The 12,701-nt window shown below is 38.9% G+C and overlaps 2 protein-coding genes across 2 annotated transcripts in view; both read left to right on the forward strand.

Moving 5' to 3' along the window:
- The first annotated feature begins 309 nt into the window (after nt 1-309).
- Nucleotides 310-3,910, forward strand: cyp1a (cytochrome P450, family 1, subfamily A). The gene is made up of 7 exons (XM_085362016.1): nt 310-405; nt 798-1,660; nt 1,752-1,878; nt 1,977-2,066; nt 2,285-2,408; nt 2,580-2,666; nt 2,908-3,910. Exons 2-7 carry the CDS (start codon nt 821-823, stop codon nt 3,203-3,205), a joined length of 1,566 nt encoding a protein of 521 aa, XP_085218142.1. The 5' UTR covers nt 310-405; nt 798-820; the 3' UTR covers nt 3,206-3,910.
- A 266-nt stretch (nt 3,911-4,176) lies between these two features.
- Nucleotides 4,177-12,701, forward strand: part of LOC146639366 (enhancer of mRNA-decapping protein 3-like) — a 29,373-nt gene continuing 20,848 nt past the window's right edge. Inside the window, exons 1-3 of the mRNA XM_085352079.1 lie at nt 4,177-4,234; nt 4,932-5,111; nt 6,140-6,324. Of these exons, the coding sequence (XP_085208205.1) occupies nt 4,948-5,111; nt 6,140-6,324 (349 nt within the window). The 5' untranslated portion in view covers nt 4,177-4,234; nt 4,932-4,947. The remainder of the gene's footprint in view (nt 4,235-4,931; nt 5,112-6,139; nt 6,325-12,701) is intronic.

A 12,701-nucleotide genomic window follows, 5' to 3' on the forward strand; every position in this document is an offset into this window, starting at 1 on the left:
CGTTCTACAGTTGTGGAAGTTATAAAAAATGATTGTGCCATATGTGGCCCTAAACAAAAAATATAAACTCATATAAATGATAAAGACATGATGACTCCTCTTTGCATTTCTTATGTATTTTTTTTCCAGAACACACGCGCGCGCGCGCGCGCAGGCAGGCAGGCACGCACCGTTTTTTCTGTACTAAGTTCATTCATGACAAAAAAGGGAGGGAGAGGGGGCAGGGTACGTCACAAACAGTAGCCAATCAAGCTGTCGAGCACAGTATAAAGCAGGAGTCCATTGCCGATTTTAGGGACATCAAGAGTGTGACCTCACAACAACTCTTCCAAACATTTTACATGCACTTTGGAAAAACTACTCCAGGAATCAGAGTGCCGTTTCTCCTGCATCAGTTCATCAAAGGTAAGCTTAAAACATGCATATACAAAATGGCAAGAATGCAGCAGACTGATTTATAGGCTGACTGACTTATTAGCTGGAAGAAAAGAGAAGTGCAAAATGGAGATTATTTCTGCTAGAATAACTTTGATGCATTACTTAGTATTTTCACCTGAATCATAGACTGTAGTAATTAATTTATACCTATACACATAGGCCACTACTTTGCATAGACTACCTGTAATAAGTGCTGGTGTGCTTTTAAAAATAAAAAGCCAAATAGATACATGCAAATACACGTCAGTTCTCAGTTACTTCAAACTTTATAGTGAATGTTTTCTACATGTTGCGTAACACTTATTTCTCTCTCTCCCATTGTCTACACTGCTCTAATGCACCTGCAATTTAATTTACAGGTTGAAGCCAGAAAAACGTCATCATGGCACTAATGATACTGCCATTCATTGGAGCACTGTCAGTATCACATGTTTTGGTGGCTGTGACAACAGCGTGTCTGGTCTACCTGATTATTAAGAATGCACAAAACAAGATTCCCGAGGGGCTTCAGCAACTCCCTGGCCCAAAACCCTTCCCTATCATTGGGAATGTGTTAGAGCTGGGAAATAGACCCTACCTGAGTCTCACTTCTATGAGCAAACGCTACGGTGACGTCTTCCAGATCCAGATTGGCATGCGTCCTGTGGTCGTTTTAAGTGGTAATAAAACAGTTCGACAGGCTCTCATCAAACAAGGGGACGAGTTTTCAGGCAGACCTGACCTGTACAGCTTTCGCTACATCAATGATGGCAAGAGTCTGTCTTTCAGTACAGACCAAGCTGGCATTTGGCGTGCCCGCAGAAAGCTGGCCTACAGTGCCCTGCGTTCTTTTTCCAACTTAGATAGCACAACCCCAGAGTACTCATGTGCCCTGGAGGAACATATCAGCAAAGAGACTGAGTATCTGATCAAAGAGCTCAACACTGTCATGAAGACCAAAGGCAGCTTTGACCCCTTCCGCTATGTCGTCGTCTCTGTTGCCAATGTCATCTGTGGCATGTGCTTTGGCCGGCGCTATGACCACCATGATGATGAGCTGCTTAGCTTAGTGAACCTCAGTGATGATTTTGTCAAGGTTGTGGGCAGTGGCAACCCAGCGGACTTCATCCCCCTTCTTCAGTACCTGCCCAGCACAAAAATGAAAAAATTTGTGAGCCTCAATGCTCGCTTCAGCAAGTTCGTTCAAAAGCTTGTCACCGAGCACTATGCCACCTTTGACAAGGTACGCCTCACACTATACAATATTATTTAGCTCATTGTACTTTGCAGAAATTACAGACATTAATTTAGATGGTCCTTAAATCCACTTTTAGGACAACATCCGTGACATCACAGACTCCCTCATAGATCACTGCGAGGACAGAAAGCTGGACGAGAATGCAAATGTCCAGATGTCAGATGAGAAGATTGTTGGAATCGTCAATGATCTATTTGGAGCTGGTAGGAGAATTATTTCCTTTGTGTTAAATGATATAATCATAAAGGAACATAACTTCGGAGAAAAAAATATTCTGACCGAACTTTTGTGTCTCTCCTAGGTTTTGACACCATCTCCACTGCTCTGTCATGGTCACTGATGTACTTTGTGGCTTACCCTGAGATCCAGAACAGGCTTTTTGAAGAAATTAGTACGTATAGTTTTTTTGGGGACATATTGTATTTCTCTTACATGATAGATTTTTGATAAAAGAACAACTAAATGATAAGAAAGTGCATCGATACATCTTGTTGCTCTCAAAGCAGAATGATTAACTGTAATTTGGTAATCACTGACAGAGTCAGAAGGTACAATGTCAATCCTCATCTTCTCGTACGCTAATATTTTATCATCTCTTTTCATTTTCAGAGGAAAAAGTAGGTCTCGATCGTATGCCTGTTTTTTCTGATCGGAACAACTTGCCCCTTCTTGAAGCCTACATCCTGGAACTCTTTCGCCATTCTTCATACCTGCCCTTCACAATCCCGCACTGGTGAGATTCATTCATTTTGTAATAAGAAAGTAAAAGGATATAGGTGTTAAATGACCTGCTAAGTATCACAGAAGACCAAAAAGATGGACACAAAACAAGGCTTTTACAGTCATAAAAATAAACGTGAAAACCTGTCATTATGCAATGAATTAACACTTTGTTGTTTTTTAGCACCACAAAAGACACATCACTGAATGGCTTCTTCATCCCCAAAGACACCTGTGTCTTCATCAATCAGTGGCAGATCAACCATGACCCGTAGGTTTCCTTTGCTACATTTTTACTTTGCCAAAACGAATGATGCAAACTGACTCATATTCAAAGCTACCCTATACTAGAGAAATACAGTAACATGTCTTTCACCAGGCCATTTTATGGATAGTTGTAAAGAAAGACAATAGTAGTCTTTATTTCCTTCCCCAAATCTGCCTAGAGATTTGTAAGCTTTCAAGCCTGTTAGCGCAATATTTTTTATTCCTCTTTTTTCTGAACCTTTCAGGGAGCTGTGGGAAGATCCATTTTCCTTCAAGCCAGAACGTTTCCTGAATGCTGATGGCACTGAGGTCAACAAGGTAGAGGGAGAGAAGGTGATGACTTTTGGCTTGGGAAAGCGACGCTGCATTGGCGAGGTCATTGCACGAAATGAAGTCTTCCTCTTCTTGGCTATCCTCATTCAAAAACTAAACTTTCAAGCTTTACCTGGAGACCAGCTAGACCTGACCCCAGAGTATGGTCTAACAATGAAGCACAAACGCTACCATCTGAGAGCCACAATGCGAGTTAAGAATGAGCAGTGAGGTTCCTTGTAATGTACAATTTGTAACTTAGTAGGTGATATAAGCTGAAGCTGTAAGGATCAAAGTTAGAATGTAAGACAATGGATATCAAATTTGGCTTATAGAGCTAATAGCATTAAAGCAAATAAGCAGAGTTTGCTTATTGCACAAGTGATGTCTAGGTCCGTGTCTCTTGTTCTGTTTTTGGTTCGCTAAGAGATACTTCTGCAAATGGCTGCTGCTTCTCAGTGAAGTTTAAGGAGTTAGTTTGTTTCTCTTGCTGTGTTGTTAGCAGCAATATAAACTGCTCCCATTCAGAAATGAAAACAAAACAACTGAACTTTGGGACAAAGCATATGTCTTACTGGGTGGATAGTTTAGTATGCTGCAACCAAACCTTTTCTACGGGACTCTGAAGTGAACATATTTTACCTTGTGATAACATTTACACATGTAAGCTAATTATTTGCATTCCATTATGCTGTGGATGTAAGACACACTGAAGCTATATCTGTATCCCAAAATGTGATTTTGAGTGAACACCAAGACTTTTGTATTTCATAATGTTGTTTTTGTTTGTTTGTTTATTTTGTTTTTAAGATCATAACATTTATATTTGCTGTGCAATTATATGACTTATCAAGACAGCATTGCGATCAATTGATTTTGGAATATATGTAATACACTTTTATATTTCAGTTGGTAATGTACAAAATGTAAGGGCATGAAACCTTGATACACAAATAAAAATGTATTTTAATTAGTTGTTCTCGTTCATCTTGACTTGGGGGAAAAAAGACCGCCAATAAATGAATAAAGAAACAAATAACACATAAATAATCACAATATAATTAGTTTTGTAGAAGAATCGTGTACATGGTGAGATTATGTGTGAGTATTGATCGTCACATGAGTGGAGACAGACACAAACAAAGCAACGTGGGACATAAAGGAAGTGACGTAGTATCCCGGAACACAGCGCTCACAAAAAAAAAAACAACAGCCTGGGCTCTGTCTTGCTTTGACATTTCACCACAGCTTTTCGCTAAGGTAAATCTACCCACTGTAGATTCAGTAGATTTAGGCTCTTAGCTCAACGGCGACAGAAACCAAATTCAAAATTGCTGCAATCTGCTTTTATTAAAACAAAGAAAGAAAAAAGAGGGGACAGAAGACAAGCTAATGTTAGCTACCGAGCTAGCTATCATAGCTTCCTTGGTATACGGCGAAATGTTGAGATTTGCGTAATTTTGTTTAAATATTGTCCTCACAAGAATGTCAGCAACAGCTTTGGTCATTTTTAAATAAATAACTAAGTATTACAACATGACAAACGAAGGCTTTCCTGCTAAAACGGTAGGTTGCTAATATTTACACCTACTTGTGAAACGTCTGATTTGTAATACGCCCACCACAACCACACAGGTGCTGGTTAGTTAAGCTAATTAAAATCTAGTTTTATCTTGTGATTTTTAGCTTCCACGGCCGCTTTTACTAACGCAAAGTTTATACTCAGCGTTCAGGACTCTTAGTGTAAAGTCTTTTTCTTATAAGGTCTCTGGTCAAAAAAAACAAGTTGTACGCCAGATGGCTAATTGCTGGTCATGCCTACAATGGCCCAAGTTAGCCAACTTTTAATAAATTAGTCTGCAAACCGTATGTACTCGTTACACTGAATTAGCCTGTTAAACATTTATCTAACACTTATCTCACTAAAGCCCTTTTTCCGTTGTTGTTTTTAAAACAGGATCATTGTAAAGAGAATGGCCACAGACTGGGTGGGTAGTGTTGTGTCCATAGACTGTGGAGCAACGTTGGGAGTTTATCAGGGTGAGGTTTCATCTGTTGATCGAGTCAGCCAAACAATCTCCCTGAAACATCCTTATCACAATGGAGTCAAGTGTCCTGTTCCTGAGGTCACATTCAGGTAATGCATAGAATACACCAGGGAGCTCAGAACTTTGACCAGGTTTTGTAATTCTCCTTGGTGTGTGTGTGTGTGTGTGTGTGTGTGTGTGTGTGTTTTTAAAGACCCTTCAGCTTCCCCTTTAGTGCATGAGTACAACTTTGAAAAAAGTGTGTGTTTGTATAAAATCCTCAGTGCGTGCTACTGACATGTCACATTTTTATTTTGCTGAAATAAAAAGCATCTGGAAATTAATACAAAACTAAACAAGTGTACTACCTTGCTTAATAATTCAACAGATCCCCATGTTATGTTGAACTTTGATCATGTTTTAGCAATTAAAAGTAAAGAATGATTATTGAACTCTTTGCAGTGAACTGAAGTTTGAGTTGACTGAAAATTTTTCAAATTCAAGGAATCCATGCTCACCACAGAAAACATCAGCACAAGCTACTGCTTGCCAGTAAACCCAGAGGTGAAGGCCTGTTTTGACTTCTGGTTAGACGAATCAGAAATGCGTTCTTTTTTTCCACCGTAACAGTGGACATAAATTGTTTGACAGCATCAGTTTCAACAAGCAGTATTGTGATAATGAGTTTTATAGTGGCTTCTAAAGTCAAAAAGATGTAATAATAGGCCCAGTATGAGAGAAAATCAAGTCTTTGTTTATCCAAATGTCATGACGTCAATAATGGTATATACTTATTTTTTTCCATAACTGTACCAGTATTACTTAGTTTTTATTAAGTTTGGCATCACCATGTATTCATTGAAAATTTTAAACATAGTCATCCCAAACTCCATATTTTTCTATGAATGACAAACGAATTGACTGTAAGTGCTTGTTGAATGAATAGCTTTAAAATTAGGCAAAATATATTAATTTAAAATTTTAGAACCAGTCAAGAACTCCGTTAATATCACTTTTTCTGGTTTTGGATTGAAAATTATTTCCCAGCAATGTAACGAATGGCTATTTCATTATTAACGTAGTACCATTTGGATTCCAAGTAATGTTAGTTTTGTTTTTGTTTTTTTGTCCCTTTTAGTGCTATGGATATCAAGGACTTGAAGTTTCTGGATATCCAGAACAAAGTCAACAAGACCAGCGCTGGGAAAGACACTGCAACAGAACCCAGCTACATATCAACAGGACGCCATGGCCAGACTAACAAAACAAATCACTCTCTTGCAATAAGCAACAGCTCTGGTTTGAGCAGCAACCCCCGTAAAGGTAGGTCATGACCTGAAAGAATTGACATTTCATCATCTAGCTGTTTATTTAATTGGTAGTTAATATAGGAATAAAGCACTTTAACACTAAAGGTCAGTACCTTATAGTCACTTGTGTAATTCACCTCTGTTCATGTTAACAAAAATAAGCTAGTGTTTTGTTTTGTTTTTCCTTCCATACCCTTCTTGGGTAAGACTCAAGCAGGTGCACACAAACTTAGACTTTGGCAAAAATGCAGCACTTTAATAATTTGTTCTATGTTCTACTTATCTAATTATATTCCTATTATTTGATGCAAAGTCTAATGTTTGGAAAGTAATAACAAAATTCAAATGTATGGTGAAAATTACTAAATTCATTTTTTTCATTTTTAAGTATTGTTTTTTTTGGACTTGTAGGGAAGAAAAAAATCTGTTTTGTACCAATGAAAAGGCCAAATTTATGTTTTTAAACATGTCAGAAACCTTTTTGCTATGACATGAGACAAATGCTGTACTTGTAAGCATCCGTTCATATAACATCTTGACCACTGATATGACAGATAACCGAGTGACCTTTAGACTCAACAAAGGATGTGCTAATCAAACTACAGCAACTGAACACAGCTTGGAAAGCATGTGGTTAGGCATTATCATACGAGAATGGTGGCATATTATTTTACAGTTGTTCCAGAACAATGAGACAGTTTGACATCTTTATAAAATGGGGAAATCCCTGTGTTTTTAAGACTTCAGCTTATTGCTTACTGTGAAGCTTTGTTTCCTAGTTGTCAAATCACAGAGGGCTATTGTTGCAGAGTGCAGCAATAATGTTGAGAGTGATGAAATACGTAACAGGAATTTACCACAGCAATGGCCATAGAGTTCTCTTCTGTTAAGTAGAAAATGAAATTGATATTGTTCACTGACAATATAGGATTGGGCAATATGTGAAATTGTTGACAATCAGCAATTTCACATATTTCCCAATCACACTTTTAATTGCCTGAAAGTTGCCTCACTGAAGATGGGCAAAAGTGCAGTGTCACTCAACATCAGAGTTTGTGTTTGTACAATCGAAATGTTCTTCACCAAATAACAAAAAGGAAGTGCAAATCATTTTTGGTTACATAAAATCTAAACTATAAAATGATTAATAGCCTGATACAATGGCTTTTAGTTTTTAAATTCTTACTGTTTTTAACTTGTATTGTGTTTTTACTTGTACTGCTATTTATCTCTTTTATTTATTCATCTTTTTAGTTTCAAAAAATCAATTTTTGAAACTAAAAAGTATTCCAGTATCAATTTGTCTTTGATACTGGAAGGGAGCTCAAAGATTTTGGTTATCACGACTAGTTTTGTATGCCACCCTGACCTAACACTAGTTTGATATACACACTTTGCTTTCACCAAACAATCAATCACAGATTTCCAGTGATTTGGAAATGTTTATCTGATAGAAACAAGAAACTAGCATAAAATTGCTGGATGTAATGTAAAGCTGGGCATACACTGTGCGATTTTTTTTAAAATTTTTATTTTTTTATTTATTTATCTATTTTTGCGCACATTTTAAGACGATTTTTCACTCGTGCGACCCTTTTGGGGATCGGCCCGATTTTCGCCTTAGCATACAAGAGATAACAAGAAGCAATTAGCACCTCACAGCCAGCTCCCAGTCAGCAATCGTGTGGTCACAAGAAAATCAAACCTGTTTGAAATCCTGGTCGCCCCTCGGATCGGGCCATATAGTGTGAGAACATATATCGTGAGCTACGAACTTCTAACCCCTGCAATTCAGTCGTACAGTTTGAGTAGGAGCTCAAACGCGACTGAAAAAATCACCCAGTGTATGATCAGCTCAATGTAAAGGAGGACGCGTCAGAATTTTGAACTGAGTAATATAAGGATAAGTGGAAGTGAATGTCAGCATGGTGATTAGCACTGTTGAAGGTCCTGAGTTCAATTCCACCATCAGGCTGGGGTCTTTCTGTGTGGAATTTGCATGTTCTCCCGGTGTTTGCGTAGGTTCTCTCTGGATACTCCAGCTTCCTCCCACAGTCCAAAGACATGCAGTTGGTGGGGATAGGTTAATTGGATACTCTAAAATTGCAAATAGATGTGAATGTGAGTGCGAATGGTTGTCTGTGTCTATATGTTAGTTCTGCGACAGACTGGTGACCTCTCACCCTAAGACAGCTGGGATAAGGTCCAGCCCCATCGCGACCCTGTAAAAGGATAAGTGGAAGTGAATGGATGATAATTGAATTTTTTAAAAAAGCATACAGCTATTATGAGATGCAATTGCAAGGTGCCTTGACTGATTTGAAAAAAGACTTGAAATTAGTTGGTTTGTTTGAAGTAGTGCAGCGTTACACCACTCCCAGCCAAACTGTCACGCTTGGAATGCACACTCTATACACATCAAAGACAATCTCCTGGATTTCACATTGTCAAAATGGTGATGCGTGAACTTGAGCTTTGTTTCGGGTAAGCTCGAGAGTTGGACAGGTAGGGAGTGACTGTTGTGCTGAGCAAAGAAACTCGCATGTTTTCAGTGTGCTGTGGTAGGGCTGGGCGATATGACCCAAAATTCATATCTCGATATTTTTTTAGCTGGATGGCGATATAAGATATATATCTCGATATTTTTTTAAAACCATAAAGTAAGAACAAAAAGAGAGTTCTTAGTCAAAGCTGTGTCCCAGATGTCACACAGGCACTTTTATTAACATACAGCACAGATGTACATGAAAAAAACTACTCAAAAATAAATTATGAGCACTTATTAAATAATAATGCTCCATAAATAAAAGAAAACTGTTGTTTTTGTCCATAACAAAAAGCTCACAATTGTGCAGTCAAAATGTAAACTAACAGACGCTGAGCATAATAACAAAGATTTCACAGCTGCTCTGTTCCCAACTTCTACTGCGTGACCGACAGCCTGGAGTTTGAAATCCGCTTCAGGTGCCATTTATGGTCCTTATACACACACAATGCGGTAATATTACGTTGAACCACAGTGCGTCTCAATCCGCGAGGCTCCTCGGTAGCCGTAATGCTCCGACAATCCATCAAGCGGTGCAGCTCCGTAGCTTACCAAAGTTGTACTAAAACATTTTTTGACAGATTGCTGAGCGCTGTGTTCCAAATAAAATCGGTTCGCGGTCATCAAGCACAACCAGAATTCATACATAAGGCGCGCTGTCAACTTTTGAGAAAATGAAAGGATTTTAGGCTGTGCAGCCCCTGTGGGCTGCATGGCGTTAGCGTGGTTAGCTCGTTAGCACGTTGACGCCGTCCAGCCCCACGCACGGAGCGATGCGCAGTAACTCGTTAACGGAGATTTGCCGTGTTCATCTTGTCGCTGCCTGCAGGTGAAGCTATGGGGGAGGAGGGGGAGTTGTGTTCAGTGAAGGAGAGGCGAGGCGGAGTAACGTTGCGTAGAGACAAAAGTGGACGAAAGAGAGGCAAACTTGTGGCTCCACAACTATAATTATAACGTATATATCGATATAAAGGATATTGTCACATCTTATATCTCGTATAAAAATATATCGATATTTTTAAAAAACTCGTTATATCGCCCAGCCCTATGCTGTGGGTTGATATGTGCCCTTAGACTGCATGCAAAAGATTAACATAACCACTGTGATATTACTCACCCATCCACTTAATTTAATGGCTATTCTTGATATTTTTTGTTTTTGAGCAAGAAGGAACCATATTAGTTTCCAGCTAACACTGGCAAGCCCTATCAACTCTACAGGTGCAATATACAGATGCTGATACCTGCTTATTAGTCTTAAGTAACAAACTAATAAAATACTATCATTTCAGTCACCATAACTAAAGCAACATCTTACAAGTCCCTATACCTCACGGCATCCATTAAAACAGAATTTGTTAAATTTAACAGTTAGAAGTTAAAAGGAAGTTAGCTTTGCTAGTTTCTACCTAAACATGATATAACATGTTCTGACTGAAAGATTGCTGAAAAAATTAAAATGTGCAGCTCTGCTATCACTTCCAACATAAACGAAGACAGAAAACTAAACAGCAGTTACCTTTTGTATGGTGACTGAAGTTGGACCAGCTGGTATATAATGATGTGCTACGTGATCGCTAGCGACACAGCTATGTAAGCATAACATAAACAGTGAAGCTGGAGGATGAACGCTAACTTTTTTCCACTCGATAAAAGTTAACATGAGGGTTCCCGATATTACGTATCGGTCTGATACTGACCTAAATTAATGGATCGGATATCGGAGAGAAATAAAAAATGTAATCCGATCCATTAAATATCAAAAAAGCACCTCACAAAACTTGAGACATGGCGTAACTTGCTCATAACCGTAGCACGTCGGAGCAGTATGCATCAGGTGATAGAGCGGCTGTGGCGTGCAAGACCTGTCAGTGGTCTGGTTGAGTATTTGTAGCCTCGCTACCAAACCGGCATTTCATCTCCGAGAAAGTTATCCCAGAGAGAAGTAAAGCAAGTGTGTAAGTTCATCTCTGAATGTTAGTAAAGCATCCCTGCGTTTACCTTAACAACCGATATATGGAGCGACTGCCTCTTCTCTCTCCCTCCCTCTCCTGCTGCTACTTCAATATGAAACTGATCAATAATCAGCTGATCAGCTTTTCTGTCGCGAGTCCGTCTCGCTTGTTTATCGCCCACTTTGCGCCAGAAAGAGGAAACCAGCGGCTGAACAACAGCAGCACGTTTAAGCTTGATAATCTGTTGTTAGAATTTATTTAATATTACTTTCTACACCAGGATCTTTTTCTACTTAGCTGACAGGTGGTAACTGTGCAGGGGCGGATCTAGCAAAGTTTAGCCAGGGGGGCGATAGGGCATTAACAGAAAAAGGGGGCACAAAGACATACTTTTCTTTCTTATTCTCATTTAAAATGTCTAGCTTTTAATAAATAATTATCTGAATTTTACACCCAAAGTTTTAATCTGATGTAAAATGTCGATTAAGCATCACGAGCATGAGGTGGTTGCTTAAAATACCAGAATAGGGAGGATGGAGTGGGTTTAAGTTTGTTAGATTGATCAGTATTGCTGAACTATGAAATATTTTGGGTGCAGTGTATGTTTTGCATACAGGTATAACAGAATAGCTTTAGTGTTTGTTTGTTTTTTTGTTGTTGTTTTTTAAACTTGAGTATGAACTTATACAAAATGCAGCAAGATATTAAAAAAACAGTTTTATTGATTAAAAAACACACTATATCGGATTCATATCGGTATCAGCCAATATCCAAATTTAAGATATCGTTATCGGACATAAAAAAAGTCGTATCGTGCCATCTCTAGTTTGACTTATCTGACTGTTTTGTTTCGCTTAATGCGCCTTATAATCCAGTGCGCCCTATGGTCCGAAAAATACGGTAAGTGACGCTCCAATGAGATCCCCACTATCAGAATAGTGAATGCACTAGCCTTGTCCTTGACAGGATTAAATAAGGTTTTATTATGATTTCAGGCTACCAAGGGCATCTCTTGTCAAAAGAAGCTGGTGATAAAGTAGACTAACCCTAGTAGACTAACCCTATTAAAGATGGATTCTACCATCTTTATGTTGCATATTGTTAAATTGTTTGTTTATCTTGCACAGTAGATTTTGCTATAGAGGAATATACAGGTATCTCATTTGGTATGATGGTCAGTTTGTGATCAATGCATCTCTTTGGCAGATGTTAGTTTCAGAACTAACTGATAAGATAAGATAAGATAACCTTTATTAGTCCCACACGTGGGAAATTTGTTTTGTCACAGCAGGAAGTGGACAGTGCAAAAGTTATGACGCAAAAATTAGAATACAATAAGAATAAATACAGTACACAGCTGTACAGAATAGAATAAAATAATATACTATATACAGTAGAATAAAATAGAATAAAAATATACAATAAGATAAAAATAGAATACGAATGCTATATACAACTGAGTAAAAATACAACGATGCCAGAAAGGATTATTGCACTTAGTGTTATTGCACATGTGTGGATGTGTGTGTTTGTTCAGTTAAAGTCTTTGTTGTGGAGTCTGACAGCAGTGGGGAGGAAAGACCTGCGAAATCTCTCCGTCCCACACCGTGGGTGCCGCAGTCTCCCACTGAAGGAGCTGCTCAGTGCTGTCACAGTCTGCTGCATGGGGTGGGAGACGTTGTCCAACAGGGATGACAGCTTAGCCGCCATTCTCCTGTCACTCACCACCTCCACTGGGTCCAGAGGGCATCCTAGAACAGAGCTGGCCCTTCGGATCACCCTGTTCAGTCTCTTCCTGTCCCCAGCAGAGATGCTGCCACCCCAGCAGACCACACCATAAAAGATAGCAGAAGCCACCACAGAGTCATAGAAGGTCTTCAGGAGTGGGCC

Source organism: Diplotaxodon limnothrissa, linkage group LG1, assembly GCF_057381915.1.
Source record: "Diplotaxodon limnothrissa isolate DT_005_m linkage group LG1, D_limnothrissa_male_GT1.1, whole genome shotgun sequence".
Classification (NCBI taxonomy): domain Eukaryota; kingdom Metazoa; phylum Chordata; class Actinopteri; order Cichliformes; family Cichlidae; genus Diplotaxodon; species Diplotaxodon limnothrissa.

Coding starts and splice junctions, on each gene's coding strand:
- cyp1a (XM_085362016.1), top strand. CDS start 821: ATGGCACTAATGATACTGCCATTCATTGGAGCACTGTCAGTATCACAT. Junction 1,661..1,751: donor ACTATGCCACCTTTGACAAG/GTACGCCTCACA, acceptor ATCCACTTTTAG/GACAACATCCGTGACATCAC. Junction 2,409..2,579: donor CCCTTCACAATCCCGCACTG/GTGAGATTCATT, acceptor GTTGTTTTTTAG/CACCACAAAAGACACATCAC.